At 45.3% G+C, this 18,034-nt stretch overlaps 1 protein-coding gene across 5 annotated transcripts; it reads right to left on the reverse strand.

Annotated features, from left to right (window-relative positions):
* Positions 1-5,691: 5,691 nt before the first annotated feature.
* On the reverse strand, positions 5,692-18,034 carry LOC116469058 (RNA-binding protein 4B). 5 transcript variants are annotated; one of them, XR_009213568.1, is made up of 5 exons: positions 17,671-18,034; positions 16,562-16,985; positions 8,180-8,856; positions 6,509-6,730; positions 5,692-5,816 (listed from the first exon to the last, which is right to left on the reverse strand). XR_009213568.1 is itself a non-coding variant. In XM_032153568.2 (4 exons), exons 2-3 carry the CDS (start codon positions 16,971-16,973, stop codon positions 8,189-8,191), a joined length of 1,080 nt encoding a protein of 359 aa, XP_032009459.1. In that variant the 5' UTR covers positions 16,974-16,985; positions 17,671-18,034; the 3' UTR covers positions 5,692-6,730; positions 8,180-8,188. The 5 variants fall into 5 exon arrangements, 3 of the variants coding, with proteins under 3 accessions (XP_032009459.1, XP_058294958.1, XP_032009460.1); XR_009213567.1 differs by having other exon boundaries at positions 5,692-5,898; XM_032153568.2 differs by having other exon boundaries at positions 5,692-6,730.

Consider the following 18,034-nt stretch of genomic DNA (forward strand, 5'->3'; position numbering starts at 1 on the left):
TCAGCCTCTCCGAGTAGCTGGGACTACAGGCGCCCGCCACCACACCCGGCTGATTTTTTGTATTTTTAGTAGAGACGGGGTTTCACCGTGGTCTCGATCTCCTGACCTCGTGATCCGCCCGCCTCGGCCTCCCAAAGTGCTGGGATTACAAGCGTGAGCCACCACGCCCAGCCTGCTTTGGAGCTAACTTATCCTTCAGGTCTTAGCTTCAGGATCAAGTATCGGAATGCCCTCCCAAACCACCTGTAGCTTAGTAGATATGTCCTCCCATTATTCCCTGCCATTGGACCCATTTTGTGTAATTTGTGGTACTTATCACAATTTTTTTTTTTTTTTTTTTTTTTTTTTGAGACGGAGTCTTGCTCTGTCAACCAGGCTGGAGTGCAGTGGCGCAATCTTGGCTCACTACAACCTCCGCCTCCTGGGTTCAAGTGATTCTCCTACTTTCAGCCTACCGAATAGCTGGAATTACAGGCTCCTGCCTAATTTTTTTGTAGTTTTAGTAGAGACAGAGTTTCGCCATGTTGTCCAGGCTGACCTCAGGTGATCCTCCTACCTCGGCCTCCCAAAGTGCTGGGATTACAGGTGTAGGTAGGCCACTGCGCCCGGCCTAAACTTTTTTTTTTTTTTTTGAGATGGAGTCTCGCTCTGTTGCCCAGGCTGGAGTGCAGTGGTGTGATCTAAGCTTACTGCAAGCTCTGCCTCCCAGGTTCACGCCATTCTCCTGCCTTAGCCTCCCGAGTAGCTGGGACTACAGGCATGTGCCACCACACCCAGCTTTTTTTGTATTTTTAGTAGAGGCGGGGTTTCACCGTGTTAGCCAGATGGTCTCGATCTCCTGACCTCGTGATCCGCCCGCCTCGGCCTCCCAAAGTGCTGGGATTACAGGCGTGAGCCACTGCGCTCGGCCGTGCCCAGCCTAAACTTTCTAAATCTCAGTAGCCTTAATTGCTGGGAGAGCCAGTGATGCCACCTCATTGGGTTCTTGTGGATTTACAGGGGTGACAGATACACGGTTTGAATTTGGCCTGGATTTTCAAAGGCCCTACAAACCTTAAGGCACTTCAGATTGAATTCATCTCATCAGATTTTTCATTCTTCCCCTGCAAGTTCCTGGAGCTGATTCTATCATTTCTTGCATTTCATTTCTCCTCGGCAGTAGAGCCTAGCTCTGGTCTGAAGAAAGCCGAGATTGATCTTCCAACAAACTGACAGCTCTTCCCAGGAATATTTATTTCTCCCCTCCTTTTCCCAAATCTCCTAGGCCAGGTGACTTCCTGAGGACCAGGTTTGTAAGCAAAATCCTGACAAGCTACGAAACCAATCTGGGGCAAGTTGCTTCCCTTTTCTGGTCCATCTTGCAGGCAGCCAACCTTTTTCTAAGTTTCTAACAGCACCTTGAGTACCCTGAGGGCCTAGTGTCTTTCTGTGCCATGCCAGCTTCACTATGTATCTGGAAACCTGAGGAAGGGGGTAGATCTGAGGCTACAGAAACCACATATGCCTCATTCATCACCATGTTCCCACATCCTAGCCCATAGTAGGAATTCAAGCAGCTGATAAATGAATTCAGGAGCTTTTAGCTTTGAGAGGCTTCATGGGACTCTGAAATGGTCTATAGTGAGAAACTTGGTCTTGGTGAACTAAAGGAATTTTGTATTCACAATATGCAATTTCTCATATAAGAAGTAAGGTTTAGGAATAAAAACATTGGCCAGGTGTGGTGGCTCATGCCTGTAATCCCAGCACTTTGGGAGGCCGAGGCGGGTGGATCACCTGAGGTCAGGTGTTCAAGACCAGCCTGACCCATATGGTGAAACCCCATCTCTACTAAAAATACGAAAATTCACCAGGTGTGGTGGCGCGCGACTGTAATCCCAGCTACTGGGGAGGTTGAGACAGGAGAATTGCTTGAACCTGGGAGGCAGAGGTTGCAGTGAGCCGAGATCATGCCAGTGCACTCCAGCCTTGGCGACAGAGCGAGACTCCATCTCAAAACAAAAAAATACATTTGTCCTACTCAACAGTACTCTTTTGGGGTGAAAGGTTTTCTAAAATAAAAATTATGTAACTCTGCAGGGCTTTTTCCCTACCTATGAGCAGCTTATTTTACTAAACTGCTGTCCAATAGAGTAGCCACTAGCTACATGTAGCTAATTATAATTAAATTAAAAACTCAGTTTCTCAGTGGAATAAACCACATTTCAGGTACTCAGTAACCACAGTAGCCACAAATTGGACAGCACAGATACGGAACACTTCCATCACTGCCAGGAGTGTTATTGGGCAGTGATGATATAGAACTCTTTTGCAGAAAATTTTTCTTTTTCTGCCAATGACATAGAAATCAAGGTACGTTTATTTTATTTATTTTGAGACAGAGTCTCAGTCTGTCGCCCAGGCTGGAGTGTAGTGGCGCGATCTTGGCTCCCTGTAACCTCTGCCTTCTGGGTTCAAGCGATTCTTGTGCCTCAGCCTCCCCAGTAGCTGGGATTACAGGTGCACACCACCATGCCCAGCTAATTTTTTGTATTTTTAGTAGAGATGGGGTTTCGCGGTGTTGCCCAGGCTGGTCTCAAACTCTTGAGCTCAGGCAATCCACCTGCCTCAATCTCCCAAAATGCTAGGATTATAGGCATGAGCCACGCACCCGACATATGTTAAACTTCCTATGTTAAAATGGTTGAAACCTAGCACAGAACCACCAGAGATTTTGCTGAGGCCAGCAAAACCTGCAAATTTTTTTTCTTGGCTCTGCATAGTGCCTTGCAGATCACAAGAAAATCCCAGCATCTTTGCCTTATTTTCCCTTTTGTAAAACAGAGACAGTCTTGCTTCCCTGGGGAATACTGAAACTAACATGAGCCTTATGTACTTCACCACTGGTTGGCATGTGTGCATGGACAGGTTAAACTTCTGTAGATTTGTCAGACCATTCCCCTAATAAATAAGGGAAAATTTTTGCTTCACCTGTCAAGATTAAGTATAAAATATGTGAGGTAAATGCTATATTATTGTAGGTAAAATTTCACATGTAGTCAGAATTCACACATCAACATTTCCATATAAAGTACAATAAAGCTTAAGTAGGGTTGAGTCCATCATTAAATGTGTTCTATGGGGATCTAAACAAAGATAAATAAGATGTCCATAATCTGGAAGACATACTTTACTGCAAAATGTCACTGCTAATCATTAATATGTGATTTGCTTTTCTGCTCAAAGTACTATGTATGAATATTTTAGCCAAAGCCTAATCCTAGCAGAATACTAGCACCTTGGGAAAAGAGACCTCTATTAATAGCTCATAAGTGAATTTAATAATTTTTTATTTTTTTGAGATGGAGTCTCGCTCTGTCGCCCAGGCTGGAGTGCAGTGGCGTGATCTCGGCTCACTGCAAGCTCTGCCTCCCGGGTTCACGCCATTCTCCTGCCTCAGCCTCCTGAGTAGCTGGGACTGCAGGTGCCTGCCACCACACCCAGCTAATTTTTTGTATTTTAGTATCAATCTCCTGACCTTGTGATTCGCCCGCCTTGGCCTCCCAAAGTGCTGGGATTACAGGCATGAGCCACTGTGCCCGGCCTAATTATTTTTTAAAAATTAAAAAAAGAAACACTGGAGAGGGGTGGTAACTAGGCAAAAATGTATATATATATATATTTATTTATTTATTTTTAAAATATGAGCCAGAAAACTATGAAGTCAAATTCAGTTAATATGATAGGTCCTTGGAGAGAATCTGGCCTCAGCCTTTTTCTGATGCAGGGCTTACTCCTAGCACTACTAATCTGAGTCTGTTAGCCTTTAAACTGGTTTAAGAGCAGCTCTGGTTATTTAGAGAAAAGTGGCCTCACCACCAACTGTAGCATATTTAGCAATGTCTCAGGAATCTGGCTAACTTCCCACCACCTATTACTGAAGCCACACCACTAACCTAAATCCTTTTTTGTTGTTTTGGAGACAGGGCCTTCTGTTGCCCAGAATGGAGTGCAGTGGCATGATCACAGCTCATTGCAGCCTCAACCTCCTGGGCTCAATAGAGTCTCCCACTTCAGCCTCTTGAGTAGCTGAGATTATAGGCATGCGCCACCACGCCCAGCTAATTTTTTTTTTTTTGAGATGGAGTACAGTGGTGCCATCTCGGCTCCCTGCAACCTCTGCCTCCTGGGTTCAAGCAATTCTCCTGCCTCAGCCTCCCAAGTAGCTGGCACTACAGGCACTCGCCACCATGCCTGGCTAATTTTTGTATTATTTTTTAGTAGGGACAGGGTTTCGCCATGTTGGCTAGGCTGGTCTCAAACTCCTGACCGCAAGTGATCTGCCTGCCTCGGTCTCCCAAAGTGCTGAGATTACAAGAGTGAGCCATCGCGCCTGGCCAACTAATTTTGTTGTTTTTGTTTCTTTTGAGATGGAGTTTCGCTCTTGTTGCCCAGGCTGTAGTGCAATGGTGCAATCTTGGCTAACTGCAACCTCCGCCTCCTGGGTTCAAGTGATTCTCCTGCCTCAGCCTCCTGAGTAGCTGGGATTACAGGCACCTGCCACCATGCCCAGCTAATTTTTGTATTTTAGTAGAGATGGGGTTTCATGATATTGGTCAGGTTGTTCTACTTGACCTCAGGTGATCCACCCACCTTGGCCTCCCAAAGTGCTGGGATTACAGGCGTGAGCCACCATGCCTAGCCGGCCAACTAATTTTTTATTTTTGGTAGAGACAGGGTTTCGACATGTTGCTCAGGCTGGTCTTGAACTTCAGTGGGCTTAAGTGACCCGCCCACCTCAACCTCCCGAAGTGCTAAGATTACACGTGTGAGCCACCATACCCAGGCTTAAATCCCTCCTTCTATATCTAAATTTCTGACATCTATTAGTTTGAACTTTGTAGCTTAAGAACTAGGAGAGACCGGGCGCGGTGGCTCACGCTTGTAATCCCAGCACTTTGGGAGGCTGAGGCGGGCGGATCACGAGGTCAGGAGATCGAGACCACGGTGAAACCCCGTCTCTACTAAAAATACAAAAAATTAGCCAGGCATGGTGGCGGGCGCCTGTAGTCCCAGCTACTCGGAGAGGCTGAGGCAGGAGAATGGCGTGAACCCGGGAGGCGGAGCTTGCAGTGAGCCGAGATTGCGCCACTGCACTCCAGCCTGGGTGAGAGAGTGAGACTCTGTCTCAAAAAAAAAAAAAAAAAAAAAAGAACTAGGAGAGAATAAAAAGACACAAACACAAAAAGATATTTAAGTGTTAGAAACGTTTATTTGTCAAAAAATTTTTTTAAAAAAAAGGGAGGAGTGGAGTAAAACAAGGGTAAATTTCAGCTAATGCTGTACCACGATCACAGGTCGGACATAAAAAAACAAAACAAACAAAACAACAAAACCCCCAATGGTCCTAGCAATTTCAGAAGAGTTAACTTCAGTGTTAAGAGTCCAGAGCTAACAGAAGAGTAATGCTTGCCACTACATGGTCATTTTAAAGGGAAAGGAGATGCTGCAGGTAGGCAGGGAGAAGGATTCAACTCCTAAGGAAAGCAAGATAAGAGGGGTTCCACTGCACAGGAAAAAGGGGATGCCAGCATAATCCTTACCTAGGGCTGTTCAGAGGCTGAGAATATAAGGAACAGAGTGAAAAGCTACAGAGACTAGTTTCAGGAGGAAAGAAAAGTCAACTTAGAAGAATTAAGAAAGAAAACATAGTTGGTCACAAACTCCTTTTGTTTACTGAAACATGAAGCAATGGAAACATCCCGGCAAAGGGGACCGCGCGGAGCAAGTTCTCATATATGACCGCAGCCCGAGGGTTCAGTCCGCAATTATCCTACCTGAAAGAGAGCACAACACAAGAGGCTTACACAATGCCTGGAGAGCAGCCTGGCTCCGAGTACAAGCGCCCTGGGTCCCGTCCTGTATTCCACGGGGGAAAAAAAAAGAACAAAACAAAACCAAGTCAGACTGGATCTAACTCATATCCCATGTAATTACCTAGGAGTCTATCGATAGCTATATATAGGAATCTACTTATGGCTATATATATAGGACAAGATGCAATCTAGCTGAAGAATGTGTTGGTGATAAATACATCTTATCCATCTTTTAGGCAAGATAACCCCTGTGACAGAAGGCTACTGTTGCTGTAACAAAGGGCATACATACATTTTCAAGAACTGCAATTTAATTTTGGGGTCCAGGAAAAGCAGAAGATGCTGAGATGTCACATATGGCAAATTGCACTATTCTAAATGTATTTTGTTTTAATCTTTCACAGTAAACAAGCTTTCAGAAATGATGGTCACAAGGGTAGGGTATCAAGGAGCAGCCAGTCATTCACCCAATCCAACACACCTACATGTCACACTGTCACAGAGTGAGAGCCACAGTTCCAGTAGTTCCCCTAATTGACCAAATCTCCCTTGCCAAATCAAAAGAAGAAATCACTTCTACAATTCTCTAATCCTTCTATTGATGATGGGAACTCCAGACACCAATGGCTGGGGGAAAAAAAAAGTTAACTCACACCAAGTTCCTCTACTTATTACAGACAAAGGGCCAAATCTTGGTCTTGATCTGTGCCAATCGACTTCAAAAGTTGTGACGTTCTTGGATCATTTCTGCTAGGGTGAGACCCGAATTTGGATCCCCAACAGTTGTGGAGTATTTCATCCTGGCAGCCTCATTAACATCAGGCTCCTGGGACTGCAACCAACTCAGGGTTATTCAGTCCATTTGAGGTTCACACCTGGAAGGTAAGTTTCTTTAAAAGTCATCGCTAAAAAGAGGTTAGTTGAACAACCACTGCTTGCAGTCAAAATTCATTTTAAAATGTCCTAGCAATACCTTTTGAAGACCACAATATATGAATTTAATATTTAACTTTGAAACATAAGAGACAGGTTATCTGATAGATTTACACCACCTTACTTTGGAAGCATATCCCACCTCATGCTAGATCCAGCTGCACTAAAAGTAAAAATTAATGGCAAACTATAAATTTTAAGATCATTTGCTTCACACATAAACACAGACTAGCTGCATGGTGGTCTCAAGAGATCTCAAGTCTTGCTGACATGCATATAGGGTACAACTTATTACAGGTTCATAACATTTGCTTCTCAATTCACATAAAAGAGCAAATTCCTATGGCTTTGCTTTTTAATTTTTTTTTTTTTTTTTTTAAGAGAAAGAGGAGCCACTCTGTTGCCCAGGCTGGAGTGCGGTGGCTAACTGCAGTCTCTCACTCCTGGGCTCAAGGGACCCTCCAGCCTCAGCTTCCTGAATAGTTGGGACTACATGCACGAGCCACTGTACACTCACTCTTGTTGCCCAGGCTGGAATACAGTGGTGTGATCATAGCTCACTGCAGCCTCTTTTAACTCCTGGGCTCAAGTGATCCTTCCAACCTCAGCATTCTGAGTAGCTGGGATCACAGGTGCTCCCCATCACACGCTGCTAATTTAATTTTCTTTGTAGAGACAGGGTCTTGCTATGTTGCCTAGGCTGGTCTTGATCTCCTGGGCTCAAGTGATCCTCCCTCCTCAGCCTCCCAGTGTTAGAATTACAGGAGTGAGCCACTGCCTCTGCCTTCAAATAGCAGTTTTATTAGCGAACTATAAGCCTAAAGTAATAGTTAAAATTCTCACTGTGATATTCATTACCAATCCCTGAACCTGTACTCTTCAGCTTACCACTACAGTACTTCTGTAGTAGAGCGAGCATGGGTTTTGGTATCAGACAGGCCCGAGTTGAATTCTGATTCTACCTTTCATTTACCAAATGACTTTGGGCAAAGTACTTAACCTCTCCGAGCTTTAGTTCCCTTCTCTGTAAAAGAATAAAATATTTCAGTCTTATCGTACAGATGATATACAGAGGGCACATAACAAATGTTAGATCTCCCAAACGTTTTTCTGTAACCCAAATATGCTTACAGCTGATTAAAGAATGTTCTCACTAACAAACTGAATTTGTTGTTCTCTCAGAAGGAACAAGTTGGTTGGAATCATACACTAACACCTTGACAGGCCAAATGGAACTTGTGGCTAGAGAAATATTGAAGACTAACATGTAATTTGCACCTTTTGGATACTGTCCGGAGAGCAAACAGGTGGCTCTAGCCTCTTTTATGAAGCATGGGTCTCTTTCAAGGGAACTAAATGGAATCTTTTCACCATTCCCACCCATCTCTCACCTCCAGTTTTTAAAAGGCTGAGTACCGGGCTCGGTCCACATACTGCTCCCGTTCATACCGGGCCATGTCATACAGAGAATTCCGTGTAGCTGTGGAAGCCTGAGATAACTCACTCTCTGGCCCATAACCGTAGCCCTCTCCAACTGTGGGGAGCATGGCTGCAGCACGACGCAGTGGGCTCCTGTCCCTTCCATAGTAGGAGGAAGTGGTGGCCGCAGCAGCAGCCATAGCAGCTGAAGTGACAGCAGTGCCAGAGTTTGGCAATAGGTGTCTGTCGTAGGGATCAACAGAAGTAGAATTGAGGTGGCTGGTCACAGTTGTGCTTTGGACTTGAGGCAGATGGGACATGGTCTGCTCTGCGTAGTTGTATGCAGAAGCCGCTGCCGCCGCTGCTACTGCCTCATAAGAGCGGACCCGGTATCGCTTATAGTAGTCGAGTGCTCCATATGCATCGTTGTAATACATGGATTCCCCGTAGCCCATGGTGTAAGGTGTGCGAACTGCTCCATATTGTTCATTATACTGCTCAGTAAAGTCTGCCACACGACCCGTACGATCTACTGGGCACTCTTTGGACCAGTGCCCTTCTTTCCCACACCGATAGCAGCCACTCTGGTCTCCCATACCAGGGGCAGTCCGAAGCCGGCTTGTGGACAACTGCACATGCATTCTTTTGCCTTGAGGGAACAGATGTAAGAAGATTTATTTTAACTCACTGACATTCTTTTTCCTCTCCTCCCCTAAATGAAAGTAAATTAGTTGTCATAAGACACACAGACGCACACACCTGTGACCCTATTTCAGCAACCTCCTTTAAAAAGTAGTTGAAGTTTTTTTTGTTTTTTTTTTTTGAGTTTCCCTCCTGTTGCCCAGGCTGGAGTGCAGTGGCGCAATCTCAGCTCACCGCAACCTCCACCTCCCGGATTCAAGCAATTCTCCTGCCTCAGCCTCCCGAGTAGCTGGGATTACAGGCATGCGTTGCCATGCCTGGCTAATTTTGTATTTTTAGTAGAGACAGGGTTTCTCCATGTTGGTCAGGCTGGTCTCAAACTCCCGACCTCGGGTGATCCGCCCGCCTTGGCCTCCCAAAGTGTTGGGATTACAGGCGTGAGCCACTGTGCCTGGCCAGTAGTTGAAGTTTAATACAGATGAGAGCTAGAAAATTTGATTCCTCAGAGACCAGTCAATACTTTCTACTTAGGCCAGGAGTAGACCAGACTCCCTCCTGCTTCTGTCTCCACAACTTTCCTTTTTCCCCTTATACACAACGATTGGAAAAGTTTCCACTTCTCACTGCTAAGACTGTTATTACTTGTAATGATTCAAATTCTGCCAATACTTCCAAAATCAACCAACAAAACCTCAGTTAAGCCAGATTTGGAAGGGATCTTGCCCATCTCTCACTGATTGACTATGGATTAAGGCCTGAGTATTTACTACTGCTTAAAAACCACATCAATTGTCCGTCCATCTTGTTTCCTCCAGCTATTTTTGCAGATGTCACCAGGAGCCTCCCAATGATGGGTACACAAACCATACCTGGCTTGTCATCTGCTTCATCTCTAGTATCTCTGGGAGTTATAAGACCTTCCAGATTTCAAGTCAGCCCACCCCCGCACCCCCGCAAAGCTACTGTGGAAAGCTACCTGACCAAGGTCTCTCAACAACAAGAATTCGATCTTGAAACAGTACTGGTTTCTTAGGGACAGTGTCTTGACATGTAATGAAATGACTGGCATTTCATCCTGCCATGTAACTTACAATTCTTTATAGGGATTAACTACTAGTCAGAAAAATGCAACATTTGCCTAGAGACCTCTAGGAACCCACACAAATGGGCCACATCCATTTCGGCTTCCAGGAAATGACCAGCACTGAGGTAAGAGAAGAAAACAATCTTTGCCCAGGGATTGTGAACCACCAAACCCACGGACCCTTACTGATGAAAGCATCTGAAGTCTTTAAAAGCAGTTAAAGAAAAGGAGTATTCCTGGCATTATTTAGTCCCAGGTTGCACAAGACTCTCCTGGAGATCAAGTCAGTGCTTTCCAAATTGTAGCCAAAAGAAAATATACGGGAGGCTGAGGCAGGAGAATCACTTGAACCCGGGAGGTGGAGGTTGCAGTGAGTGGAGATCACACCACTGCACTCCTGCCTGGCCAACAATGTGAGACTCCATCTCAAAAAAAAAAAAAAAAAAAGGAAAACGCAGTCAGTACAGATACAAAGAACAGGGGCTTCTCATTACTCTTAAGGACTGCTGAGAAGAAATCCCCCCTCTGCAATCAGCAAGTTGCTCTCTCTTTAACAGACCTTGTTCTGGATGCAGCTATGCGAGAGGAAGCCTTGTGCTCCACCATCCTGTTGGAAATAGCCCTATTCAGGACGGCAGCCAGAACAGTGCCAAGCACTGACCCTGAGAGGGGAGTGGGTTAGTGCAGCAATATCACTTTAGTCAAATTCCTTTTGCCCTGTGTCAGAGTCCTATCACTCCAGTTTCTAGCAGAAACAAAAGTGCTCAGGCTTTATATCTCCAACTGCTAGGAGACAGGCAGCATCCACTATCACCAATAGAGTCAGCAGATACCCAAAATGCCACTAAATCTCTAAAAGCATTTTGCCATCCCATTGTTTTCAGTGATTTAAATACTCCTAATTGTTAGATGTTAGGGGCCACAATGTTAACTGTGCTTTGAACAGAAACACAGATTTCTGCCACAATTTATATCTCAAATGCATAGTTCCCTATAATTTAGACTAAAAGATTATAAATGACTTGGCTTTCAAATATACATGGTGACATTAAGCTATGTGACAGACACAAACTATGCTCCAATTGTGAAGTCAGAGTGACCATGACAGTCTAAAAAGGAGCCAATCCAGAGACCTAAAAGTAACATTTTTAACAAAAAAATTCAATTAGATTTGCACTTTACTTTTATAGATTCTGGGTTCATTTTTTGGAGAAACAAAACCCAGCAACTTTACCTTGATGTTTTTTAACTAAATCCAATCTTCATTCCTGCTTTTATTTAGAAGGTGGGAAATCAAGTTTATCTGTGGCAAAATCTACCTCTGTGTAGTTGTGAAAAGGATGCAGGTATCAATTTTTTTTGTTTTGTTTGTTTGATTTTTGAGACGTAGTTTTGCTCTGTCGCCCAGGCTGGAGTGCAGTGGCGAAATCTCGGCTCACTGCAACCTCCACCTCCCGGGTTCAAGCAATTCCCTGCCTCAGCCTCCTGAGTAGCTGAGATTACAGGCACCTGCCACCACTGGTGTGGTTTTAAAGCAATTTTTGTATTTTTAGCAGAGATGGGGTTTCACCATCTTGGCCAGGCTGGTCTTGAACTCCTGACTTCGTGATCCACCCGCCTCAGCCCCTACAAAGTGCTGGGATTACAGGCATGAGCCACTGCACCCGGCCCAATTTTTTAACCTAGAACTAAAAAAACCTATAATAGGGGTGACAGGTTTAAAAAATTTTTTTCAAACAGTTTCTCCAAGCTGGGTGTGGTAGCTCCTATCTGTAATCCCAGCACTTTGGGAGGCTGAGGTGGGCCAATCACCTGAGGCCAGAAGTTCGAGACCAGCCTGGCCAACATGGCGAAATCCACTCTCTACTAAAAAAATACAAAACATTAGCTGGGCATGGTGGCACATGCCTGCAGTCCCAGCTACTTGGGAAGCTGAGGCACAAGAATCACTTGAACCTGGGAGGCGGAGGCTGCAGTGAGCTGAGATTGTGCCACCGCACTCCAGCCTAGGCAATAGAGCAAAACTGTCTCAAAAAAAAAAAAAAAAAAAAGACCCACAAAAAACCCAAAACAACTAGTCGTTCCAATGGTTATAATTAGCCTTTTAATTTATTTTAATTTTTTTTTTTGAGACAGAGTCTTGCTCTGTTGCCCAGGCTGGAGTGCAGTGGCGCAATCTCGGCTCACTGCAACTGCTGCCTCCTGGGCTCAAGCAATTCTGCCTCAGCCTCCCAAGTAGCTGGGACTGCATGCGCACGCTACCACACCTGGCTAATTTCTTCTATTTTTAGTTGAGACGAGGTGTCACCATGTTGTCCAGGCTGGTCTCGAACTCCTGACCTCAGGTGATCCGCCTGCCTCGGCCTCCCAAAGGGCTGGGATTACAGGCATGAGCCACCGCATCCAGCCTAGCCTTTTAATTTAAATACCCTAAAGTTTTGATAATAATTGAAAAAGACTATGCCTCTCTATTATTATACCTTAAGGAACCAGGCAAAGAAAAATGAAAGATTAATTCTTCTACTCTACTACACTTGGACAGCCCAAAAGCTTAAACATTTCCTTGGCTCACGCTTGTAATCCCAGCACTTTGGGAGGCCAAGGCGGGCGGATCACGAGGTCAGGAGATCGAGACCACGGTGAAACCCCATCTCTACTAAAAATACAAAAAATTAGCCGGGCGTGGTGGTGGGCGCCTGTAGTCCCAGCTACTCGGAGAGGCTGAGGCAGGAGAATGGCATGAGCCCTGGAGGCGGAGCTTGCAGTGAGCCGAGATTGTGCCACTGCACTCCAGCCTGGGTGACAGAGCGAGACTCCGTCTCAACAACAACAACAAAAAAGATTTCCTGAGACTTCCAAAAGTTACTGAAGTTTGTTGCCAACATTTTCCAGAAAACCAGCCCAATAAAAGTGTTTTATTTTGAAAGCTGTAACAGAAAAGAGCATTAAAATGCTGAGAAGTGGGAAACTTGGGGTCTTAATTTCTGAGCGCCTATCAAGTGCCATGATCCAGAAAAGATTGGGGATGTAGCTAATACAGAGTAGTATTCTGACTTAATGCTTGTTTACATATAGGAAAAAAAACCAAGACACCTGAACTCTCACATATTTTTCCCAATTAAGCTGCCTGATTGTTATTTGGGAATAGCTTCTTTAGGTCTTCCAATACAAACTACGTGTGCTAAGGAAATTGAGTTCACTGCTGGCTGTAGAAAGGAAACAGATCCTGAAAGAGTAAGGTAAACTCAGATTCTGCTACTTCCTTTTAGAAGTCATACAATGCAAAAAGCCTCAATGGCAGCCATTAACATATAGAAATACAGGTTCAAAAGATGTTCAAGTGGCACTTTTTTGTTGGTTTGTTCATTTTTGACACTGAGTCTTGCTCTGCTGCCCAGGCTAGAATGCGGTGGCACAGTCTTGACTCACTGCAACCTCTGCCTCTGGGTTCAAGTGATTCTCCTGCCTCAGCCTCCTGAGTAGCTGGGATTACAGGCGTGTGCCACCACACCCAACTAATTTTTGTATTTTTAGTAGAGACAGGGTTTCACCATGTTGACCAGGCTAGTCTTAAACTCCTGACCTTAGGTGATCCACCCCCGCCTCGGCCTCCCAGAGTGCTGGGATTACAGGCGTTAGCCACCTCACCCAGGCTCAAGTGACCCTTTTAAGAGGCCACCTTCATTAGTAGACAACTGAAAATAACTTAAATTGAAACGTGTCAAACTGGTATCCAGATTGTATTTTCTGTAAAACTACAACTTACTATCCAGTGCTATTTTCTGTAAAACTACAACTTACTATCCAGTGCTAAGCTTGCTCTTGTCATCTGGGAGAAAAAAAACCAGAGCTGGTTATAAAAACGTCTCTATCTATAACTAGGAGGAGAGTGCTCTCTCCAGAGAAGCCAAGTTAAGAACATGAAAACCAAATACAGGATTTTTCTTTTCCAATTCATTTTAGTGTCTGCACTTTCTAAGGGAGTGATGTTTTTAAAAATCTTATGGATCCACTGCATTATTCAGATACTCACATCCTAAAGTAATTATACCTGCCTTATTAAACACATATTCATCCTAAGCCAACTCCTCCCAATTAACTGATTTTTTTTCTTTTTTTCTTTCTTTTATTAACTTTAGGTAGCTTTTCTTTTTTTTCTTTCTTTCTTTTTTTTTTTTTTGAGATGGAGTCTCGCTCTGTTCCCCAGGCTGGAGTACAGTGGTGTGATCTCGGTTCACTGCAAGCTCCGCCTCCCGGGTTCACGCCATTCTCCTGCCTCAGCTTCCTGAGTAGCTGGGACTACAAGGCGCCTGCCACCATGCCCGGCTAATTTTTTTTTTTGTATTTTTACAAATACAAAAAAAGAGACGGGGTTTCACCATGTTGACCAGGATGGACTCAATCTCTTGACCTCGTTATCCCCCCACCTTGGCCTCCCAAAGTGCTGGGATTACAGGCGTGCGCCATGGCACCCGGCCTGTCCTTTTCCTTTTATTCAGTTGTATTACATATATACATGGTTTTTTTTTCTTTTCTTTTTTCTTCTTCTTCTTTTTTTTTTTTTTTTTGAGGAGTCTCGCTGTTGCCCAGACTGGAATACAGTGGCACGATCTCGGTTTACTGCAACCTCTACCTCCCAGGTTCAAGCGATTCTCCTGTCTCACCCTCCCGAGTAGGTGAGATTATAAGCACACGCTACCACGCCTTGCTAGTTTTCTTGTATTTTTAGTAGAGACGGGATTTCACCATGTTGGCCAAGCTGGTCTCGAACTCCTGACCTCAGGTGATCCACCTGCCTTGGCCTCCCAAAGTGGTGGGATTACAGGTGTCAGACACCGCACCCTGCCTGTATTAAATATATTTAAAAGGCAAGGGCATTCTGTGTGACATTACTAGAATACCTCTGCAGTTTGTACCCAACTTTACATTCTTTTACATTTTGCTCATTACCTGTCAGGAGAAAACCCTCCTTCCCCAGTCTCCACTGTCCATCATGATGATCTCCCCCATCAAATGAAAATAATTAAGAATACTTTTAAAAGCTGAAAATGCAACAACATTCCAAAACAAGAAAAACAAATGTAAGAAAAGCAAACAAATAAGGAAAGCTTCACTATCACGCTTTCAATAATTTTCTAACCAGAATAGAAACACTCATGGTTGCAAACAGCAATCACCTGTCATCATATAGCGCTTTTACTGTCAAAACCCTTTCACATCTATTACTTCATTCTAGCCCCACTACAATCCTGTGAGGGAGGTACGGTAGGGATCATTAACTCCATAAGTGGGGACAATCTTAGTGAGGAAAATGAAGCAGAGAGATGTTAAGACACTTGTCCAGGGTCACACACTAGTTAATGGTAGCAAGTATCTGCAACCTTTGCCCTATGCTTTAAAGGCCAAGGCATCACTGGCTGAAGCCAGAGATACTTGATGGTGCTCCTCTACCAATCTCCACTATGCAAACTTTCTTACTCTTCTCTGGTCAACTTTTCCTCTTCTCCCATTATTTTTCTCATTCTGTTTTTTAGTTTTAACAGAGGACCCAAAAGTACTTCTTAACAACCCCTTTAATGACACTCAGGGCAAAAAAGGTGTTGACTTAGGAACCACAAAAGTGGCTATGAACATGAGGTCCAAGACGATACTGTTAACGAAACACTTGTAGAAGAGTGCTATCCAAAAGAATGTTCTATGATGCTGGAAATGTTCTGTGTCTCTATTAATACGGTAGCCACAGGCCTCATGACTACTGAGTGCTTGAAACGTGTCTGGTATACACTTGAAAAACTGAATTTTAAATTTTATCTAATCAGTTAATTTCAATTTACTAAGCCGCATGTGGTTACCATATTAGCACAGTTCTAGAGTCTTCTGACAACCTCTTGTGCTATTATTAGTGACAACATATGTACCTTTATTATCGGTATAAATAGTATGATATGCTCTACGATGCTTGTACTGGAATTTCTTCAGAAGCGGGACTATCATTCCCATTGAGTCTGATATATTTAGAAATTTCCTTTTCTGAGGGTGAAATAACAGGTGGAGCGGAACACTCCATAGCATGTTTTTTGACTCTGCTTGAAGAGACTGCACAACTTTGAGCAACCAAAAGATACTCCCGCAGATCCAGACTTGCCACCCAGACTTATAATATAGGGCTTCCTCTAGATGTCTTTTTTCTTCTTTCCCACCAGTATCCACCCAAAGCAGTAAAGAATATAAATCTTAAGCACTTAACCTCAAATACAAGGCTTCCTGATCATCACCAAAGAAGCAGGTAAGCCACGGATCTTTATCCTCCCTTCTCTCATGAGGTACTCGTTTCCCCAAGCAGATTACGCTTCCAACAGCACTCGAATCAATGCAAGAATCCCGCAGGATAAAGTCACCCACAGTTTGTGATTCTATGCAGTCGGTGAGCAACATCTTAGCAAACCTGAAAAGGGGAAGTGTTTGCTTCCCCAGGGGTAAATTATGCTTAAGAGCGGTAAACATAATCTGTTATTTCCAGCTAAAACAGAATGGAAGAGACCACCCTGCCAGTTCTATAGTCTTATGTTCTTGCCTGTCTTGAGCTAGACCCCACTCGGCGCTACTACCCAGGCCCAGAGCAGTTCACCTTGAAACTCTGTGTTGTCAAGGCCCCTGATGGCCTCCACTGCATCCTCTGCCCGCTCCATGTGTACGAAGGCATAATCTTTCACGATGTCACATTCGATAACCGGACCATACTCCTCAAACTTGGCTCGAAGCTCTTGGTTGGTACAAGTGGGGCTGATGTTACCCACGTGTAACTTGGTTGAAGCTTTGCTCTTATTCTTGCTGGCTTCCACGTTGATGTTCACCCCATGAAGCTTGTAATGGTGCAGGTTTCGTATGGCATCTTCAGCTGCAGTTTTGTCTTCTATGTGCACAAAGCCGTAGTTCTTAATTATGTCACATTCCAGCACCTTCCCATACTGTTCGAAAAGAGAGCGAATCTCCTGCTCTGTGGCCTCCCGGGGAAGGTTTCCGATGAACAGCTTCACCATCCTGACAAGAGCCTGGGGGAAAAAAAACAAGACTTCAAAAGTCAGGGGTGTGGTGGGAAATTTCGGTGCACTGCAGCATTTTCGTCTAATCCTCCAAAGTTCTTGCACCTTCAAGACCCTCGTATAGACATTCATTATTCTTCCTCAATAGAAGAAGGGCGGTTTGTTCTCGAGAAGTGCGAGCTATGTGTGACATGCAAACAGGAGGTCGAGGGTCAGCATGCATATAGCACAGTGCATCATCTCCGTGAAGTGGAGCGCAATGAAATACCAGAATTAGCTGTTTCATGTCTTAAAATGAGGAAAGAGAAAAGCCCAAGCAAAGGCAAGGGGCATCAATCGCAGTGCGCCTGGTAACAAGGTTTTGGAGGGAAATTTGTGTACCTCTCCTCCGCGCACTAGCGCCTTTCAAGATACTCTAAAAGAAAAAAGTCCCCTTTCCCCGAAACCGGGGACCAACTACCCCGCCCCCCAGCGGCCCACCCTCCAGCTTCTTCGCCCCAACAAAGGCTGGACCCGACCCCTGCCCCGCCTCCTTCCGGAGACCCGGCCCCGCCTCCTCCCGTTGTCTTCCCGGACCTCCCGCTGCAAAATGAGAAACCCAAATCCGGGCCGTGCCGTCTGCCAGAGGCCCGGCCCGGCCCGGCCCGACCCGCCCCCGAGCTCCCCACATCACACACACAAGACCCCCTCGCACCTCCGGGTGGCGGCAGCGGCAGCGGCTCCCGCGTCAGAGAGAACCCTACAAAATGGCGACGGCCGCTCGAACCTCGACGCGACCGGGCCCTTTCTCGCGCGCCAGCTCACGCACGCGCGAGTGCGCGCTGCTTCCCTCCCCTTCCCCTCGCGGGAGCCGAGTGACCAATCCCGAAGCTGCATACAAATGACCGCACAGCACGGGGGCGGGGCCTGTGGGTGGCGGCGCGGCGCCGCGGAGGTCAGCCCACCCCCAGCCCCAGACAGCCAGTCACCACACTGGAAAGGGTCGCCACTGCTGCGTCAGAGGGGCTCTGGACGCAACCACCGCCTAGAAAAGCGGAGGACTCGGGGAGTCACTCATC

The sequence above is a fragment of the Hylobates moloch genome, unplaced genomic scaffold, assembly GCF_009828535.3.
Source record: "Hylobates moloch isolate HMO894 unplaced genomic scaffold, HMol_V3 SCAFFOLD_5, whole genome shotgun sequence".
In the NCBI taxonomy this organism is placed as follows: Eukaryota; Metazoa; Chordata; class Mammalia; order Primates; family Hylobatidae; genus Hylobates; species Hylobates moloch.

What these genes read in the sequence shown, in the direction of transcription:
- LOC116469058 (XM_032153568.2), bottom strand. Translation starts at nt 16,973, where the DNA reads ATGGTGAAGCTGTTCATCGGAAACCTTCCCCGGGAGGCCACAGAGCAG. An exon ending in TGACAACACAGAGTTTCAAG is followed by an intron (nt 8,857 to 16,561) that starts GTGAACTGCTCT and finishes TGTTCCCTCAAG; the next exon opens with GCAAAAGAATGCATGTGCAG.